The sequence below is a fragment of the Euleptes europaea genome, chromosome 9 (assembly GCF_029931775.1).
Source record: "Euleptes europaea isolate rEulEur1 chromosome 9, rEulEur1.hap1, whole genome shotgun sequence".
NCBI lineage: Eukaryota > Metazoa > Chordata > Lepidosauria > Squamata > Sphaerodactylidae > Euleptes > Euleptes europaea.
Window position 1 is genome coordinate 13,887,396 of NC_079320.1, and position 12,925 is coordinate 13,900,320.

The following is a 12,925-nucleotide window of genomic DNA, read 5'->3' on the forward strand; positions in this document are numbered from 1 at the left end:
GGACTCCCTTTCTAGGAACACTTTCCAAAATTAATATATTTCTTCTGTGGGGAAACAGCACAACCAATAGACTCTGAGGAGATTTTGAGGAAACAGGATTGTATGTATATTTCTGCCTTCCTTATTCAACTCCCCTTAATTTATTAATTAGGGATATACACATTAAACACGTGGAAGAGAAACAAACCAGAAGGCTCAATGTTTTAATATTTTTACAAAGACGATAACTAATTAGAGCAGTTATTTACTTTCAAATCCAATGCGTAAAATGAAGCACAAACACTCACCCTTGTTCTACACTCGTGTTGGGCCGCTGTCCAGACACAGATTCTGAGCTGTCGGTTAAAGATGGAACTACAGCCAAAAACCTTTTCAAAAATTAAGAGGGTAATGGTAAGAAAAAAAAATACACGCTCCACATATGCACATGTAAAAAAATATGTTGATCGCTACAGCAATGCTGCCCATTCACCTGATCTGAGAGGTTCTCCACCCCACAAGATGTCATTTGTTAGTCTAGGAATTTTACTACCTGGAATAATTATGTTTGTTCCTGATTACAGAGGTGGGGCTTTATGGGTTTACGCTAACCATTGCAAAACATGTTTATCTGTTACTATATTTTGTCTTCTATATTTCCAATCAGTTATTGATCCACAAGAGGACCTCTTGTTTAAGGCCATTACATCCATGTTTCCTTAGGGGCCTGTTTAGGGGCCTCTGTCACAAGCTTTTTGAAAATCTTTCTATACAATATTACTGGTGGGCCATCAAAGAAGAAGAAGAGTTGGTTTTTATATGCTAACTTTCTCTACCACTTAAGGAAGAATCAAATCGGCTTACCATCACCTTCCCTTCCCCTCCCCACAACAGACACCCTGTGAGGTAGGTGGTGCTAAGAGAGCTCTTAGAGCTGTGACTAGCCCAAGGTCACCCAGCTGGCTTCGTGTGTAGGAGTGGCGAAACCAACCCGGTTCACCAGATTAGCCTCCGCCGCTCATGTGGAGGAGTGGGGAATCAAACCCAGATCAGAGTCCACCACTCCAAACCACGGCTCTTAACCACTATCCCACGCTTGCTCAGTTTACCTTTGGTAGACTTTATTTCTAACTCCTTTCTGAAAAGCAAGAAGGTAGTTGCGTCCATCGCCCGAGAATACTTCAACAGCAATTGGCTGCAAAGAAATGGCAAGTTTTTTTGTAAAAAAAATTAACGTTTTTAACAGAACATCAGAAAGACTGCTGTGGGCTCTTACAGGACCCAGAAGACTTTTTGTTTTGTTTTTAATCTAACTGTGAAATCAATTTATGACCTCCTCTTTGCTTGAATCAGTGGAAACTTTTTAAAAATTATAAAAAATAGGTTTTAAAAATTATCTCTATTATCTCTGCCAATCTGTTTTACAAGAATGAAATTCACAGACTTCCAAACAAAAGCATTTCTGGAATGCATAGATAAAAATATATAGATTTCTATATGTAGTATCTTCTTCCACTAAAAGCACAGAGGAAGGTGATTCCAACACCCAAATATTAAAGACTGCTTTCCCCAGTAAGGGGGGGGGAGAACACCAGTGACATCACCTGTAACAGGTATCGTCTTTTGTGCACCTCCTTGATATCTTCATATGCAAAAATACTGCATGTTCTTTTAAGCTGACTTGGGCCCTGTCGTGCTCCCCGAGGAATAATTGGCTCGTGCATACTGTAGAAAAGGAAAGAAATTAGAATAAATAATCTGCGAGGATTTTCTTTAAAGTTAGTATCATTTGTTACGATTATGGTTCAGACACATCCAACGGTTGCTAACTCTCAGATGGGAAACTCTTGGGAAATTTAGGGGAGGAGCCTAGGGAGAGCAGGGTATAATGCCATAAGAGTCCACCTTCCAAAGCAGCCATTTCCTTCAAGGGTACACTGATCTCTGCAGTCTGGAGATCAGTTACAATTCTTGAAGATCTCCAGGCCCTACCTGGAAGTTGACAACTCTTCTATTAACAGAGCTGGAACAAAAATACACTACAGGCTGAGTAAAACTCAAAGGTCATATGAAGCAATTCTATTTTCCCCCTATTAATCTTATGATCACATTCACTATATTTTCTTTAAAAGCAACGCACAGTATGTTGCCAAAATCATGATACCGCAATTGGGACTAAGATCTGATTTCATATTATTCCACTTCTAGTGACTTTGATATTGTATGATTTTCACAGACATTTTTGTCTCTCCTGCATTTTTAACAGGTTGTCAACTCTCGACTGATCTACTCACTTTGGAGGTAAAGTCTCAATGTCCCGTATTTCCCTGGTGGCAGTCATTGTAAATCCATCAATCACGTAGAAGTGCTCTTTGCCAAAGAGAAGGAGCCCCTCACTGGTGTCTAAGCCTTGAACTCGTGCACAGCGGTACATGTGTTGAATCTGTAATAAAATCCACAAGTTCAATAAAGAAGAGTTGGTTTTTATATGCCAACTTTCTCTACCACTTAAGGAAGAATCAAACAGGCTTACGCTCACCTTCCCTTCCCTCCCCACAACAGACACCCTGTGAGGTAGGTGAGGCTGAGAGAGCTCTAAGAGAGCTGTGACTAGCCCAAGGTCACCCAGCTGGCTTCATGTGTAGGAGTGGGGAAGCCAACCCAGTCACCAGATTAGCGTCTGCTGCTCATGTGGAGGAGTGGGGAATCAAACCTGGTTCTCCAGATTAGAGTCCACCACTCCAAACCACCGCTCTTAAACACTACACCACATGAAGTGGCTTCCTTGGGAGGTGGTGAGCTCTCCTTCCTTGGAGGTTTTTAAGCAGAGGCTAGATGGCCATCTGTCAGCAATGCTGATTCTATGACCGTAGGCAGATCATGAGAGGGAGGGCATCTTGGCCATCTTCTGGGCATGGAGGAGGGCAGGGGTGGGGAACCTCCGGCCCGCGGGCCGAGGCCATTTTGTCTGGCCCCCGGCCCACCTGCCAAGGCCTGGAGCTCCATGGCCCACCTGCCGAGACCGGGAGCTAGCTATTGCTAGCCAGACCCTTCTCCCGGCACTTCAGGCTTTGCAGGGAGGCAGGAGAGCATGCTAACGAAACTAAAAGCTGATTGGGTGACTGTGGGGGCGTTTTCCCCAAGTCTCCCTGCTTCCTGTTCCTGGAGAGAAAGTTGTTGGGGGCACCCGAATCTCCTGCCGCTCTCCCCGGCCTGCGCCCTGGCGGTGGCGGGGCATTTTAAAGTTGTTGGGGGCACCCGAATCTCCTGCCCTTCCCCTCTCCCCAACTCTCATTGCCCTGCCGATGGCCGTGCTGCACCCTCAGTTGGCTCGGTGGGCTCCTACTCAGCCTTCCCCTCACTCTACCCCGAGGCCAACGTACGTGTGTGTGCGTGTTGCGCAAAGGCAGGGGAAGCCACGGAGGTTTCTCCCCCATCGCTCCCAGCCACCCGTGCAGCTGGGGGCTGGCTGGCTTTTGTGTGTGTGTGTGTGTGCGCGGGCACGAAGCAGGGGGAAGCCGCAGAGGCTTCTCTCTGATCGCTCCCGGCTGCTCACGCGGCTGGGGGCTGGCTGGTTGGCTTGCTTGTGTGTGTGTGAGCGCGCACACAAAGGCGAGGAAAGCCGCGGAGGTTTCTCCCCCTTCGCTCCCGGCCACCTGTGCAGCTGGGGGCTGGCTGGCTTTTGTGTGTGTGTGTGTGTGTGTGCGCGCGCGCGCGAAGCAGAGGGAAGCCGCAGAGGCTTCTCTCTCATCGCTCCCAGCCGCTCATGCGGTTGGGGGCTAGCTGGCTTGCATGTGTGTGTGTGTGCGCCCACGAAGGCGGGGGAAGCCGCGGAGGCTTCTCCTCGATCGCTCCCGGATGCTCATGCCTGGGGGCGGGCGGGCTTGTGTGTGTGTGTGTGTGCGCGTGCGCACAAAGGCGGGAGAAGCCGCAGAGGCATCTCCCTGATGGCTCCCGGCAGCTTGCACAGCCAGGGGCGTGCCTGTATGTGTGTGAGGGGGGGAAGCTGGGAAGCCCTCCCTTTCTCTCTCTCTCCCTCTCTTTTCTTCCTTCCTTTCCTTCCTTCTTTCCCTCCTTCCCCTTCCTTCTCTGCATAGTTTCTCCGGGTGGTGGCTGGAGACCTGGCAACCCTAGCCTCTCCCCCCACCGGATACCTACAACTGGTATGGCCCTCGAATGATGTTATAAATATGGAAATGGCCCTTGGCATGAAAAAGGTTCCCCACCCCTGGAGTAGGGGGTCACTGAGGGTGTGTGTGGGAGGTAGTTGTGAATTTCCTGCATTGTGCAGGGGGTTGGACTAGATGACCCTGGTGGTCCCTTCCAACTCTATGATTCTATGTATTATTCCTTCCTTAAAGTTATGTAGTTAACAAGGGAGAATTCAAGCCATACCAATGGGACTTTGGCCAAGCCTCATGTTCTATGTGTGTTGCTCTTCAAACAAAAAGAAAAAAAATCTAAACCAATTAAATTGCAACCCTCCCATTAAAATGTTTATGTATAAGTTATGTCGATTTGCCTCTGCACTCTGGCAGAGGAAAAAGATTAAACTACAGAAACAAAAGATCTTATTTATGACTACCAGACTAACAACAACAACAAAAAGAAAAGGAAAGCAATTCTTCCAGTTCAAGGAACACCTTTCCAATAGTGACTTTCTTTTGTCAGTAGAACTGGGGGCTCTGCCCTTCATGTCAGAAGGAACATGGAAGCCACAATGACACTAAGAGAGGATGAATACAAAAGACAGCAAGTCGCCACAAGAGATCTATTTATAACACGCTTAATCTGACATTAAAGAAGAGCCAACAAAATCTGAAGACTTTTTCCTCATTACTGTCATGCTGATTCCTAGGAATCTACAAGCCAAGTCTCACCAGATTTTCATCTGCAATTCAAAGGAACTGGCAACTAATATAAATTACATTTGACTATCTGAAAACTGGTCTTCCCCCTCCCATATGTTTTCCCTATGCTTGAAGATAAATAAACTGCGTAAAAGCTCACAAATAATGCTAATTTATGATAATACTTAAGAACGATTCTTAAAGCAGTCACTCAAGGTCACACAGAGGAAAGGATTCAATCACAAGAATGAGCTTTAGATAATAGCATGATAATAAACCAAAGCAGAGGATTAAGCATTCTTAATGGTATCTTGATTTTTTCCCCATGCTTTCAAAAGCTACCAAATTCACACTCTTTTGAATGGATTAAAGAACCTGTTTAGGGACTGAATAAACAAAGCCTGCCAAGAAATGGATTTGGATGCTGAATCTCAACTTGGGGCTGAATAATAGTTTATAATCATCATCATTATCTTTCTTTACCTGAGATCCTGATGTACATTTTTAAAAACATATATTCAAGACTCAAATATGATTCAATACAGAAACAACAATAAAGCAATATTTCAGAAAAGAATTGGTTTTTGTATGCCGACTTTCTCTACCACTTAAGATAATTCACAGTGGGTAGCCGTGTTAGTCTGACTGCAGTAGTAGAAAACGGCAAGAGTCCAGAAACACCTTAAAGACTAACAAAAATATTTTCTGGTAGGGTATGAGCTTTCGTGAGCCACAGCTGAAGAAGTGAGCTGTGGCTCACGAAAGCTCATACCCTACCAGAAAATATTTTTGTTAGTCTTCAAGGTGCTACTGGACTCTTGCCCTTTTCTTCTACCACTTAAGGAAGAATCAAACTGGCTTACAATCTGCTTCCATTCCCCTCCCCACAACAGACACCATGTAAGATAGGTGGGGCTGAGACAGCTGTAACTAGCCCAAGGTCACCCAGCTGGCTTCGTGTGTAGGAATGGGGAAACAAACCTAGTTCACCAGATTAGCCTCCACCGCTCATGTGGAGGAGTGGGGAATCAAACCCAGACCAGAGTCCATCGCTCCAAATGGCCACTCTTAACCACTACACCACACTGAAGTAGTTTATCTATGACACTATATTTAAAAGCTTGCCCTTCTAGAACTTTAATCAGCTACGTGATTGGGCTAGTAGGCTAGCAAGATAGGCTAGTATGCAGTGAGCTAGTATGCAGCGGGCTGCCTTGGGAAGCGAGTCCTAATCTTAACAATCAATCTTTCTAATCAGAAGCCACAGTGATGTATATTCTGAATGTCTTCAGTAACACAAATCTTGGCCATTAGTTTCTATAAAATTGTCACTCAGCCATAAGGGACAACAAGCCCTGACCTTGGAATCTTGGAATCTAAGCAGGGTCAGCCCTGGGAGACCACCAAGGAAGTCCAGGGTTGCGATTCTGAGGCAGGCAAGGGCAAACCACATCTGTTCGTTTCAAACTCCACGAGGGAGGTTGTGATAAATCAGCTGTGACTTAAATCAGCTGGACTACAAATGCTTTAACATTCAGTGAATTACTGAACTTGCATTTAATATTGTTTCCTTGGGAAAAGCAGAATTAGGAAACTGATGTAGCATAAAGAGCAAAACAGGAGATTAACTCAGAACTTCCTTATTGTTATTTACATACATACTGGAATTTCCTGAGAAGAGTCTTGTGCTAATGCAATGAACAGTGTTACCTTTCGGTTACGAAGTGATTGCTTTGGTTATATTCCCTGCTCCTTTATTCCCTGTTCCAAGGATAGCCAGTCTTTTTGGTCCAAATGACCAATTCCCCCTTGCAACGCCCACTTGGGAAGAATTTGCTGTGCCTGTAATCTAAATGGGGGGGGGGGATGAAAGTTCTATTTGACCACACACACTGAGAACACCCCTAGCACCTCAGCAGGCTTGCCTTTGACCCCTGGGTGCAAAAACCCTGCTCCATTCCTTTTGAGATTGGATAACTATTTGGAATGTGAAAATTGCATAGTTAAATTGTGGAACTCCCTGCCCCAGGATGTGGTGATGGCTGCCAACTTGGAAGGCTTTAAGAGGGGAAAGGACATGTTCAAGGAGGAGAGGGCTATTCATGGGTACTAGTCAAAATGGATACTAGTCATGATGCATACCTATTCCCTCCAGGATCAGAAGAGCATGCCTATTATATTAGGTGCTTTGGAACACAGGCAGGACAATGCTGCAGTTGTCTTGTTTGTGGGCTTCCTAAAGGCACCTGGTTGGCCACTGGGTGAACAGACTGCTGGCCTTGATGGATCTTGGTCTGATCCAGCAGGGCTTTTCTTATGTTCTTAAAACACAACATACTCAGGAAACCCAAGTGTCAAACACATGGCAAGCTTCCTTCGTTTCCCGACTGAGAATGACAGCAATCTGAAGAGTACATCCCTATAAAAAGAGAGATTTAGATCTGGGAGTATTCAGCACAAAAGGACACCAAACGCTAGAAGCAATATACCTTCTCTCCTTCCTCTAGCAGTCGAAGCAAAGTTGTGTTGTCGGTTTTCTCCTCTTCATCTATAGAGCTATTCTCCGCAATCTGATCCTGCAGCTGCTCCTGATTCTCCTCATCCCCACCATCAGGCGCAGAACGAGATCTCTTCAGGGGAGGCTTCACAAGACCTAAACCAAGGAAACAGAAGGGATTGGCAACCTACTTACATAAATCAATGAACTGCATCGCGCGCACAAGCAGGGCAGTAAAATAAATCAAGCCAATTCAAATAAAGACCGATAACACTCAGTTTTATATTCATAAAAAAGGTAAAGGTCCCCCTGTGCAAGCACCGGGTCATTTCTGACCCATGGGGTGATGTCATATCCCGACAAAGCCTTCGACAATCTTTCCACATCCCGACGTTTACTACGCAGACTTTGTTTACAGGGTGGTTTGCCAGTGCCTTCCCCAGTCGTCTTCCCTTTACCCCCAGCAAGCTGGGTACTCATTTTACCGATCTCGGAAGGATGGAAGGATGAGTCAACCCTGAGCGGGCTACCTGAAACTGACTTCTGTCAGGATTGAACTCAGGTCGTGAGCAGAGCTTTGACTGCAGTACTGCAGCTTACTACTCTGAGCCACGGGGCTCATTTATATTCATAGCCTGCCCCAAATACACAACTCTAAGCAGACCATATTTCCTTATTTGGTGTACTCTGCCAGTAATTCTGGGGCTGCTGTATCTCCATTTTCCAGGTGGCACCAATGTAAGGCTGAGCTGCCTAAACCAGGACCACCCAAATCCTACACACACAGCTGCCTTACACTAAATCAGAACATTGCTTCATCAGGGTCAGTGTGGTCTACTCAGACTGACAGTGCTCTCCAGGATCTCAGGTAGAGGTCTTTCACATCATCTACTGATCCTGTGTAACTGGAGATGCCAGGGATTGAATCTGGGACCTTCTGCAGGCAAAGAAGAGGCTCTTCCACTGAGCCACAGCCACTTAGTGAGGGTAATCTTGGGCAAGCCACACTATCTCAGTCTAATATATTCTCACAGAGGCATTAAGAGGGATAAGATGATAAGCCCATGTATGCTACACCAAGCGCCTCGGAGGGAAGTGGGATAATGACATGAGCGATACAGATCCCTGCCCAGTCCTTAAGAGAAAATGCGAATAACAATGTACTGATCCCCTGGGCCCCCGCGGACTTAACCAACACCAAGTAGGACAGGGAAGCAGCAGCATAAGGGAAAAGGACAAACGCACTGCATTCACAGGGAAGGAGCACTTGCACACAGAGTGCCTGTGGCTCAGTGTTGGAGCATCTGCTTGGCATGCAGAAGGCCCCAGGTCCATCCCCGGCATCTCCAGTTAAAGGGACTAGGCAAGTAGGTGATGTGAAAGACCTTTCTCTGCCTGAGACCCTGGAGAGCCAATGCCGGTCTGAGTAGGCAGTACTGACTTTGATGGGCCAAGGGTCTGATTCAGTATAAAGCAGCTTCATGTGTTCAGACAGTGCAATTAGACGAGGGCATACATCTCGCTACACACAACAGTTGGCCATTCCTTAGGGTGGCCCCACTTCATAGTTAGGGAAGCATAATTTCAAAAGTATTGTTATTGTTATTGCATTTATCAGTCGCGCATCAAAAAAAAGAGCACCTAGTTAAGTGCTTCTGCTCGAGCCTAAATCTCTGCCCAGAACAACATAAAAAGTAATCAGATACTTCTCAACACAGCAGAGGCATTAATGACTCCATTAAGCGCGTACGAGGACATCTGTGCCGAAGATCTAACCTTTAACTCTCGCGATTGTGTCTTCACCATGTTCCGGCTCCTGCTGAGCGGCTTCTCCTTCAGAGCTTTCTTCGATGGTATCTTGGAAAACAGTGGGGTTTCCGGAAGCCAGGCGCATGTAGTATTCTTTGCTGTCGTAGCTTACAGCTCTTCGGTAGCGAGCTGGTTTCTTGAAATAACAATTCAATTAAATGCGCAAGTTATTCTCTGAGCAAAGACATCCTAGATATATTCTGTTTGGAACCTGCCTGCTGTCTAGCCCTGTGGCTGTCAGTCACAAGCTAATTAGAGTTTTCATAGTCAATGAGGTAGATTGACGGAAGCTACTCCTTTCACTGAAACAATGGTCAGAATTAAACGCCAGCGTGACGAATGACAGCGTTTCAACACAAGCTCATCAAAACATGTTCAGTGCACTGTAAATTGTCGCAAAGGATTGACAAACTTGATGGCTGATTTTTTAACACAAGCTCATGCACTGTTCCAAGTTAATTTAGTTAAGGAGAGCCAGCAAGGTGTAGTGGTTAAAGCATTGGACTAGGATCTGGGAAACTCAGGTTCGAATCCCCACTCTGCCACGGAAACTAGCTAGGTGACCTTGGGCCAGTAACGCACTGTCAGCCTCAACCCTGACATGTATTTGGATGGGAGGCCTCCAAGGAATATCAGGGAGCGTGACGGGAGGCAGGCAATGGCAAATCACTTCTGAACGGCTCTTGCCTTGAAAACCCTACGGGGTAGCCATCAGCTGTGACTTGATGGGGGGGGGGTTAGTTACTCTTTTAAAAGACGTTGGCTTAATTGTAAAATATGTGGCTGACCCCCATTCCAACCATTACAGCAGTACAACCAGGTAAACAAGAGGCAAGGTATGGTCTCTGTTGTACTAAAGTTACATTTAGTAATAGTTAAGGAGTGTTAATATCTTAAATGCATTACGTTTATCTGTATTTGTGGATGATGTGTACCATGATTATTTTTAATTGTTCCCATTTTAAATATTTTTTACTGTATTTGCTGGTTGTGGACCATAATAAATACCTCTAATCCTTTGATGTACTCAAGTGGTACAGAAAAATTGGACAGAAAAATTGGACTTCATAAATTAACCAGAACAAAAAAGGTGTGTCTGTGTGGAGAGAGAGAAAAATTAAGCTTTCTCAAGATTAAAGGATCTTGGAGAGATTTTTGGGGCAGGGTTCCACACTGTTCCCGTTCCCATGATTTTTCGCAAGGACCAAAGCTTGTCCTGTATAAAGGATAAGGCTGTCCAAAAATCACTCTGTATTATACTATCCTGTAATGTTCAAGTAATGGCAACACAATTTGTCCATAGATACAAACTACCCCAAACCACTTGTCATCTTGGGTGCTACTTCATGGTATATATACTGCAAATGTTTTCACTGCCTGTAATCCTATAGAAGAAGAAGAAGAGTTGGTTTTTATAAGCCGACTTTCTCTACCACTTAAGGGAGACTCAAACCGGCTTACAATCACCTTTCCCTTCCCCTCCCCACAACAGACACCCTGTGAGGTAGGTGAGGCTGAGAGTGTGTGACTAGTTCAAGGTCACCCAGCTGGCTTTGTGTGGGGAAACCAACCCAGTTCACCAAATTAGCCTCCACTGCTCAAGTGGAGGAGTAGGGAATCAAACCCTGTTCTCCAGATCAGACTCCACCGCTCTTAACCACTACACCACGCTGGCTCTCTGTGGACATCCAAAATGCCATTAGATCATGACCAAATTGGAATACTGACCAATGGGATGTAAGTATATGATATACTTTGTCAGAGCTCCAATTCTGTTATACAAGTACCTAAAGCTCAACAATCAAAGGAGAAGAAGTTTGTTGCTGTTGTTTTTCCCTGGAATGGCATAATGTTTTACCAAAGCTCTGTTCTGGTACAGTCTTCTGCCGCCTGTGTTACTTGCTCAGTGCCTCTATGAAGTTCTGCATAGGACGACCAGGCGATCACCTTGCCTTGGGCTCAGTTCATCATTCAACCCATGGAGCCAACTCACCCCAACTTCGAGACAGCACAGTAAATGCGGCTGAACTGTGGGTTGCGCATGTGACAGATCACTCCTAAAAACTATTTAATCACCCCCACCCAAATTCTATACAATGAACATTTCCAACACACCAAGTGAATGGCTTCAAGTGTCAGTGATTTCAGGGGAAGCGTGCATATAATCGCAGCCCAATTATTCACACAATAGTTACGATTTAAATTATGAAAACATAACAAAAGACACAGATGTGGATTGTAAGTCTCTTGTGTTCGTGGAAATAAAGGCAGCAATATAAAGGGTCAGGAAAGGAACACAGTGCTGCAGTACTTCATTGCATCTGAAAGCCTGCTGGGAGGTTAAAAGGTTTAGCCAAAAATCCGCAATTATGCTTCAGGCTTTTAAATACGTTTTATATGTCACTGCTGGCCTAAGGTGGTGCATTATACTACTGCTACTGAAATAATTGAACTACCTGGAGAAAATAAAACCCAACAAATAAAACCCCAACAAATCAGCAAAAAGCTTCTATTAAAATTATTACAAGTTAATAATTGGTTTTACGATTTTCAAAACACTGGCTTAACAACTAGTTCAAAATGAGTGAAGACATATTATATCTAGTGATGGGCAGAATGATAACAGTCTCTTTGGAACTGGCGTTTAAAAAAATGTGAACGAGTATATATAATCTTTTCATTTTTTCCACCACATCCGGAGTACTGTATTTTGGAAGCAAAATACCAGCGCCATAAATTGAACATGCTCGTTTCTAAATTAAAATTTAGAAGCCACTGTATCGTAAAAAGTGAGTGTTTTGCCTGATTGGAAGAGAACAAAACAGTTTCTGCCAGTTCTTGTGGACCTTTTCTGATCGCTTTCAATGTCATTGACTGCCGTGAATTCAATGGGACGTGCTCTGAACATATCCATGTGCCTGGAGAGAAGCACACTCCAGAGATTTAAGTCAGCAGATGACAGGACAAGAGCCGAGAGTCCTCAGTAATGGTCCCATTATACTGGATATGAGCCCAGGCACACTTTTGGCATGGGGAGGGGGGCGCTCGAACTGCAGCGCCCCTGCAGTGTCCTAGAACCGTTTTATCAACAGTGCACTGATATGCTGAAGCAAAACAGTCAGCATGTGAATAGTCCAACTGCCCATCACTAAACATGTCATAGTCCGTTAGTCCCGATTCCAAGCCGATACATATTTCTACGGTGAGAACAGTGACAGCACAGCCCATCACAGCCTTGTTAGTGAGCAGCACAGACAGAGACGTCATATTAGGTGAAGACTGAAGAGAACACAGCCACATCCTCGAAGGGAATTCACAGTGAATCATTAAATCCTAAAAACAGTTACTGAGAAAAAAGCACGTGGAAAGCCGACCATAGAAGCCTTGTTAAGGTTGCCTGACATGCACAGAGAAGTTTCTACCCCTTCGCGCGTTCTTCCACCCTGCAGAGAGGTTTCGTTTCTTTACCTTTTGAGGAATGGTATCGGCGGGTGTCTCGGGAGGCTTACTTGAGAAGTCAGACTGAAAATGGGGCATCAAGTACAGAAATATCAGGAAAGAAAATTAACGTTGAGAAAGAACTGCGCGATGCATTGTGCGACGGGAACAGTCAGCTGTCTGTGGGCAAAACCTAACCACAAGTGAAAGATGACCTGCATCTTTTCACCAAACTTCCCTGGTACCAGACTGAACTTTAAATCTTAGAATATAGAATTATAGAGTTGGAAGGGGCCATACAGGCCATCTAGTCCAACCCCCTGCTCAATTTAGGATCAGGCTAGAACATCCC

General features: G+C 45.0%; 1 protein-coding gene across 1 annotated transcript in view; it reads right to left on the reverse strand.

The window, feature by feature from the left end:
- The window catches only part of WDFY3 (WD repeat and FYVE domain containing 3), a 148,917-nt gene that overhangs the window by 29,757 nt on the left and 106,235 nt on the right, over positions 1 to 12,925 (reverse strand). The window contains exons 42-48 of the mRNA XM_056855997.1: positions 12,604 to 12,657; positions 9,103 to 9,271; positions 7,319 to 7,482; positions 2,274 to 2,422; positions 1,584 to 1,704; positions 1,089 to 1,174; positions 288 to 368 (exon numbers count right to left, since the gene is read on the reverse strand). Of these exons, the coding sequence (XP_056711975.1) occupies positions 288 to 368; positions 1,089 to 1,174; positions 1,584 to 1,704; positions 2,274 to 2,422; positions 7,319 to 7,482; positions 9,103 to 9,271; positions 12,604 to 12,657 (824 nt within the window). The remainder of the gene's footprint in view (positions 1 to 287; positions 369 to 1,088; positions 1,175 to 1,583; positions 1,705 to 2,273; positions 2,423 to 7,318; positions 7,483 to 9,102; positions 9,272 to 12,603; positions 12,658 to 12,925) is intronic.